This window comes from Lolium perenne, chromosome 1, assembly GCF_019359855.2.
Source record: "Lolium perenne isolate Kyuss_39 chromosome 1, Kyuss_2.0, whole genome shotgun sequence".
NCBI classification, from domain to species: domain Eukaryota; kingdom Viridiplantae; phylum Streptophyta; class Magnoliopsida; order Poales; family Poaceae; genus Lolium; species Lolium perenne.
This window is the reverse complement of record NC_067244.2, coordinates 249,357,386-249,365,091: the sequence shown is the minus strand read 5'-3', so window position 1 is coordinate 249,365,091 and position 7,706 is coordinate 249,357,386. Positions and strand designations below refer to the sequence as shown.

The 7,706-nt window shown below is 45.3% G+C and overlaps 1 protein-coding gene across 1 annotated transcript; it reads left to right on the top strand.

Annotated features, from left to right (window-relative positions):
• Positions 1–5,251: 5,251 nt before the first annotated feature.
• Positions 5,252–7,292, top strand: LOC127339574 (uncharacterized). The gene is made up of 2 exons (XM_071824904.1): positions 5,252–6,237; positions 6,356–7,292. The coding sequence occupies exons 1-2, from the start codon at positions 5,258–5,260 to the stop codon at positions 7,290–7,292; spliced, it is 1,917 nt and encodes a 638-aa protein (XP_071681005.1). The 5' UTR covers positions 5,252–5,257.
• The last annotated feature ends 414 nt before the right edge of the window (positions 7,293–7,706 follow it).

Sequence of the window (7,706 nt, the reverse complement as noted above, 5' to 3'; positions counted from 1 at the left end):
TTCTCTTTAGCTAGTTTTTCATTTTCTTCTCTATCCCACCTAGCACGCAATTCAGCCATTAATCTTATATTCTCATTAATTCTAACTTGGATGGCATTTGCTGTAGTAACAATTTTATTTTCAATATCCTTATTAGGCATAACTTTTGATTTTAAAAGATCAATATCAGAGGCAAGTCTATCAACCTTAGAAGCAAGAATATCAATTTTATCAAGCTTTTCCTCAACAGATTTGTTAAAAGCAGTTTGTGTACTAATAAATTCTTTAAGCATGGCTTCAAGACCAGGGGGTACACTCCTATTATTGTTGTAAGAATTCCCATAAGAATTACCATAACCATTACCATTAGCAGAAGGATATGACCTATAGTTATTACCAGAATTGTTCCTATAAGCATTGTTGTTGAAATTATTATTTTTAATGAAATTCACATCAACATTTTCTTCTTGAGCAACCAATGAAGCTAAAGGAACATTATTAGGATCAACATTAGATCTACCATTCACAAGCATAGACATAATAGCATCAATCTTATCACTCAAGGAGGAGGTTTCTTCGACAGAATTTACCTTCTTACCTTGTGAAGCTCTTTGCGTGTGCCATTCAGAGTAATTTATCATCATATTATCAAGAAGCTTTGTAGCCGCCCCCAAAGTGATGGACATAAAGGTACCTCCAGCAGCTGAATCCAATAGGTTCCGCGAAGAAAAATTTAGTCCTGCATAGAAGGTTTGGATGATCATCCAAGTAGTCAGTCCGTGGGTTGGGCAATTCTTTACCAAAGATTTCATTCTCTCCCATGCTTGAGCAACATGTTCATTATCTAATTGCTTAAAATTCATTATGCTACTTCTCAAAGATATAATTTTAGCAGGAGGATAATATCTACCAATAAAAGCATCCTTACATTTAGTCCATGAATCAATACTATTCTTAGGCAAAGATAGCAACCAATTTTTAGCTCTTCCTCTTAATGAGAAAGGAAACAATTTCAACTTTATAATATCACCATCTACATCCTTATACTTTTGCATTTCACATAGTTCAACAAAATTATTAAGATGGGCAGCAGCATCATCAGAACTAACACCAGAAAATTGCTCTCTCATAACAAGATTAAGTAAAGCAGGTTTAATTTCAAAGAATTCTGCTGTAGTAGCGGGTGGAGCAATAGGTGTGCATAGAAAATTATTATTATTTGTGTTTGTGAAGTCACACAACTTAGTATTTTCAGGGGTATTCATTTTAGCAGTAGTAAATAAAACAAACTAGATAAAGTAAATGCAAGTAACTAATTTTTTGTGTGTTTTGTTTAAGTGCAGCAAACAAAGTAGTAAATAAAATAAAGCAAGACAAAAACAAAGTAAAGAGATTGGGAAGTGGAGACTCCCCTTGCAGCGTGTCTTGATCTCCCCGGCAACGGCGCCGAAAACATGCTGTTGGCGTGTAGTTGACGTGGGAGATAGAAATCTTTGTGGTGTAACTTTTCTTCAGTTCCCCGACAACGGCGCCAGAAAACATGCTTGATGGCGTGTAACACACACGTTCGTTGGGAACCCCAAGAGGAAGGTATGATGCACAAAGTAGCAAGTTTTCCCTCAGAAAGAAACCAAGGTTTATCGAACCAGGAGGAGCCAAGAAGCACGTTGAAGGTTGTTGGTGGCGGGATGTAGTGCGGCGCAACACCAGGGATTCCGGCGCCAACGTGGAACCTGCACAACACAACCAAAGTACTTTGCCCCAACGAAACAGTGAGGTTGTCAATCTCACCGGTTTGCTGTAACAAAGGATTAGATGTATAGTGTGGATGATGATTGTTTGCGAAGAACAGTAAAACAAGTATTGCAGTAGATTGTATTCGATGTAAAAGAATGGACCGGGGTCCACAGTTCACTAGAGGTGTCTCTCCCATAAGATAAATAGCATGTTGGGTGAACAAATTACAGTCGGGCAATTGACAAATAGAGAGGGCATGACAATGCACATACATGATATGATAAGTATTGTAAGATTTAATTGGGCATTACGACAAAGTACATAGACCGCTATCCAGCATGCATCTATGCCTAAAAAGTCCACTTTCAGGTTATCATCCGAACCCCTTCCGGTATTAAGTTGCAAACAACAGACAATTGCATTAAGTATGGTGCGTAATGTAATCAATAACTACATCATTGGACATAGAATCAATGTTTTATCCCTAATGGCAACAGCACATCCACAACCTTAGAACTTTCTGTCACTGTCCCAGATTTAATGGAGGCATGAACCCACTATCGAGCATAAATACTCCCTCTTGGAGTTAAGAGTAAAAACTTGGCCAGAGCCTCTACTAATAACGGAGAGCATGCAAGATCATAAACAACACATAGGTAATAGATTGATAATTAACATAACATAGTATTCTCTATCCATCGGATCCCGACAAACACAACATATAGCATTACAGATAGATGATCTTGATTATGTTAGGCAGCTCACAAGATCCAACAATGAAGCACATAAGGAGAAGACGACCATCTAGCTACTGCTATCGACCCATAGTCCGGGGGTGAACTACTCACTCATCACTCCGGAGGCGATCATGGCGATCAAGAGTCCTCCGGGAGATGATTCCCCTCTCCGGCAGGGTGCCGGAGGCGATCTCCAGAATCCCCCGAGATGGGATTGGCGGCGGCGGCGTCTCGATGGGTTTTCCGTATCGTGGCTCTCGGTACTGGGGGTTTCGCGACGAAGGCTTTAAGTAGGCGGAAGGGTAGGTCAGGAGGCGACGCGAGGGGCCCACACAACAGGGCCGCGCGGCCAGGAGGTGGGCCGCGCCGCCCTGGCGTGTCGCCGCCTTGTCGCCTCACTTCGTTTCCCTTTCGGTCTTCTGGAAGCTTCGTGGCAAAATAGGACCCTGGGCGTTGATTTCGTCCAATTCCGAGAATATTTCCTTTGTAGGATTTCTGAAACCAAAAACAGCAGAAAACAGCAACTAGCTCTTCGGCATCTCGTTAATAGGTTAGTGCCGGAAAATGCATAAATACGACATATAATGTGTATAAAACATGTAGATATCATCAATAATGTGGCATGGAACATAAGAAATTATCGATACGTCGGAGACGTATCAATGATCTGCCTCACCTCCGAAATGATTGCCTTTCTTTCTGACGGGGTGCCTCTTTGGAAGAAATCGACGATGCCCCAGGTACACAACCTTCTTACATTTCTTCAAATAAGCACCTTCGGTCTCATCTAAGCAGTGCGTGCATGCATTGTATCCATTGTTTGTCTGTCCAGAAAGGTTACTAAGAGCAGGCCAATCATTGATGGTCACGAAAAGCAACGCTCGTAGGTTGAATGACTCCTATTTGTACTCATCCCATGCAAGTACACTTGGTTTGCTCCACAACTGTAAGAGTTCTTCAAATAATGGCCGTAGGTAAACATCAATGTCGTTGCCGGGTTGCTTTGGGCCTTAGATGAGCACTGGCATCATAATGAACTTCCGCTTCATGCACAACCAAGGCGGAAGGTTATAGATACATAGAGTTACAGGCCAGGTGCTATGACTGCAGCTCTGCTCCCCAAAAGGATTCATTCCATCTGTACTTAGACCAAACCTTAAGTTACTCGCGTCATCTGCAAAGTCCGGGAACTCTCTATCGATTTTCCTCCACTGCGACCCATCAGCGGGGTGTCTCAGCTTCTCGTCTTTCTTACGGTCTTCTTTGTGCCATCGCAACAACCTGGCATGCTCTTTATTTCTGAACAGACGTTTCAACTGTGGTATTATAGGAGCATACCACATAACCTTGGCAGGAACCCTCTTCCTAGGGGGCTCGCCCTCAACATCACCAGGGTCATCTCGCCTGATCTTATACCGTAGTGCATTGCATACCGGACATTTTTCCAAATTTTCGTACTCAGCGCGGTAGAGGATGCAGTCATTAATGCATGCATGTATCTTCAGCACCTCTAATCCTAGAGGGCAGAGAACCTTCTTTGCTTCGTACGTCTTTATCGTGCAATTCGTTATCCTTTGGAAACCTCCTCTTCATTATTTTCAGTAACTTCTCAAATGGCTTGTCACATATACCAGCCTCTGCCTTCCATTGCAGCAACTCTAGTGTGGCACCGAGCTTTGTGTTGCCATCTTCGCAATTTGGGTATAACTTCTTTTTGTGATCATCTAACATGCCCTTTAACTTTCGCTTCTCGTTTTCAGTTTGCATCTCTGTGTGCATCGGCGATGGCCCGACGAAGATCATCATCAACGGGCTCATCTCGATGCCTCTTCATCTTGATCACCTCCACCGCCTCCTCATCTTCATCATGCCCTGTTGCGTATCACCGTAGTTAGGGTACATATCATCATCCTCTTCTTCTTCGTCGTCGTCTTCCATCATAACCCCTCTTTCTCCATGCTTGGTCCAACAATTATAGCTGGGCATGAAACCTTTCCAAAGCAGGTGGGAGTGAATGACTTGCCATTCAGGGTATTGCTTTAAGTTCCGGCAATCAACACATGGACAACACATATAACCATCCGCCTGTGGGTTTTCCTCAGCCACACGGAAAAATTCTTTCAGGCCCGAAGTGAACTCGGGCAGACGTCGGTCAACGTACATCCATTGTCGCCGGTTCATCTACATCAAATATTAAGTTTATCAAAAAACCATTACAAAACATCATAATATATATAGTGGATATTAGCACCGTACAAATGAAAGGGTAAAGTTGTTTAACCTTGATCGAGGAGGGAAAGAAAGAGGAGAAAGCTTAAGTGTCGCTCCGGCACCTCATCTCATTTTTATTTTGTGTAAAATCAAGCGAAATCATTCTCTCAGACATTTCATCGAGCACCTTGTGTGCATGCCAAAGAAATGCAAGGTAGCACTCAACACACACACCTTCTCCTAGCAAAAATGAAGTGAGTGGGTTGTTTGGCCGGGTAGCTGAGCTGAAATAGGGCTGGGGACCTTTAGCACCGGTTCGTGTTACGAACCGGTGCAAATGGTCTATCTTTTGCACCGGTTCGTAACACGAACCGGTGCTAAAGGTTCCTCGGCTGACACGTGCCTGGCGACGAACCTTTTGCACTGGTTTGTGTTACGAACACGAACCGGTGCAAAAGGTCTCTCGGCCGGCTGCGCACCATGAACCGGTGCTAATGACCCCTTTTAGCACCGGTTCGTGCCAAATCCGGTGCAAAAGCCATTTGGGGCAAAAAAAACCAAAGCCCTTGTTTCTACTAGTGAATCTCGAAAGAATGGCTGAAGGGCCGTTGGACTTGTGGATTGACTGGGCGAACCAGATCGGGGTACTCTTAAGCCTCTTCTTCCAGGTCGTCCTCCATCTCTTCGCCAACGTACGTCGGCGTAGTAGCTCGATTTGGCTGAGGGTTCCTCTTTGGCTGGCTTACCAGCTGTCGGACATGACCGCCACATATGCTGCCGGGCAGCTCCTCTACAGTAGCTGCGCACCGCAAGACCACCAGCTCATTGCCTTCTGGGCGCCATTCCTCTTGCTGCACCTTGGCGGTCCAGATAACATCACCGCCTATGCAATCGAAGATAACAAACTCTGGGCGCGACACTTGCTGACCCTTGGGGTGCAGGTTCTGGGAGCCGGATATGTCCTCTACAAGTATATCACCGGCAGTGGTATCTTTCTCACACTGGCCGCCATCTTGATATTTGTCGTCGGTGTTACAAAGTATGCCGAGAGGACATATGCGCTCTGGTTCGCAAACTTCAGCACCCTCCAGAGGTCTCTGAAGGTACTGGCACGCGACAAGCATCGCAAATATTTTTACATTGAGCATCAAAAATGGTGCAAGTGCAGTGACTTGGAGGAGGACGAGCTTGTCCTGCAGCGTGCTCATTCCTTGTTTCATATCTGCAAGCGTGCGATAGTTGATTCGGTGATCATGACTGAGGAGGATTCAGGGGTGGATTCTGAGGAAAAGAAAATAATCGAGGGCCTTAGGAAAAAGCCGGTGTACATGTGGAGGGTGATGGAGATGGAGCTCTCTCTTATGTACGACATCCTGTACACCAAGGCAAGCGTGACCCACTCTTGGGTTGGCTACTGCATCCGTATCATCTCGCCGCTTGCAGTGGCCGCTTCACTCGTGTTGTTCCAGTTGAGCAGCAAATATGGTTACAGCCGAGTTGATGTTGACATCACATACACCTTATTGGGTGGCGCATTGGTTCTGGAGATGAAATCGCTCCTTGGCACACTAGGGTCGATCGAGCTGGGTGTTTGCTTTCTTATGTGTCACGCAATGGGACTGGCTTCGGCATTCAGCTCTGCGCAATGGGAGATGGTGTCGGCTACGGCGTGCACTTCATTCTCTTCGCAGGTCCTGGCCTGGCAAGATGATCATGACAGGAACCACGAGGAAGTGGTCACGTACCATGGGGCAGCACAACATGCTGCGGTTTCGTGCCGGGCAGATGATGGACAAGAAGAGTCGCCTACTAGGTAATCTGTTGGGGATGCTGGGACTCCGTGACTGGTGGGAAAGGAGGTACTACTCATGTACTATCATTGTCTCAGATAATGTCGTGAAGCGTGCACAGGAGCTGATCGACTGGGTCTCACGCGATGACATAAACACACTTGGCTTGCTCAGGCATAAGTGGGGCAAAGTAGCACTGAATCACGTGAAAAAGGATCTGTTCAAGACGTTGAAGGGCTATTGTGGAGTTGACTTCCATGAGAGCATCATCATCTGGCACATTGCCACAGACTTGATCATTGCTGCAAGGGAAGCTGACCCCAAGGTTGAGACTGTTAGGGCGCTGTCCAACTACATGATGTTCCTCCTCGTCAACCGCCCCTACATGATACCAGGCCTTCCTCAAAACTGGCTGTACAAGCAAACCTGCAAGAATCTGGACAATTTATGCGATCTAAACTACCTCGTCAGATCCTCTGGCGACAGCTTCTGCACTGTGCTAAAGAAATTTTTCCAACCGCGTCAGCACTGGGAGTTGAAATTTTCCGGGCTTGAGAAGGAGCTCGCTGATCTCGTAAGGGATTTTAAGGACCCTACAGCCGCTGACTCTAAAAATCCTCGGCTCAAGTATGCGCGCAAAATTGCTTTGGCAATTGAGCATGAACGTGACGTAAAAGATAAGCTGGGTCTGTTAGAAAACCTGTGGATCGACTTCCTAGCATACGCAGCCAACCGGTGCAGCCCGGAGTCACATGCCAGGAAGCTTAGCAGCGGTGGTGAGTTCACAACCATTGTGTGGCTTATGATAGAACACCTCCGCCAAATTAAGGAAAAATAGGGGAAGATCCAGCCATAATTCATTTTACTAGTTCATGCGTCCAGAACCGATGGATAATGTTGATCATTCCTTGTAATCTCTCAGCAGCCCTGTTTGTGCCAACGAAATTATTGCATTTGGACTTTGAGTGACGTTTGTATGCGATGGAATCTCGAGATATGCTCTTGGAAAAGGCTACACAGGTCCTAAGGGCTGAAATCAGGACGGGCTGGTATTACCTCAGGTTTCAAACAAGCTTGACCTGATGGTTCCCTTAAGCAAGGAAGGCATACGCATACCTGTATCAAGGCTATCAATCTTGTATTAAGATTAAGCATTACTAATTGCATTTAACCCTGGCTTTCAGGATTGTTACTCCTGAGCACCTCATTGTGCAGGTGTCGGAAAGGCCTGAAGAACATAAGAGTATCTCCA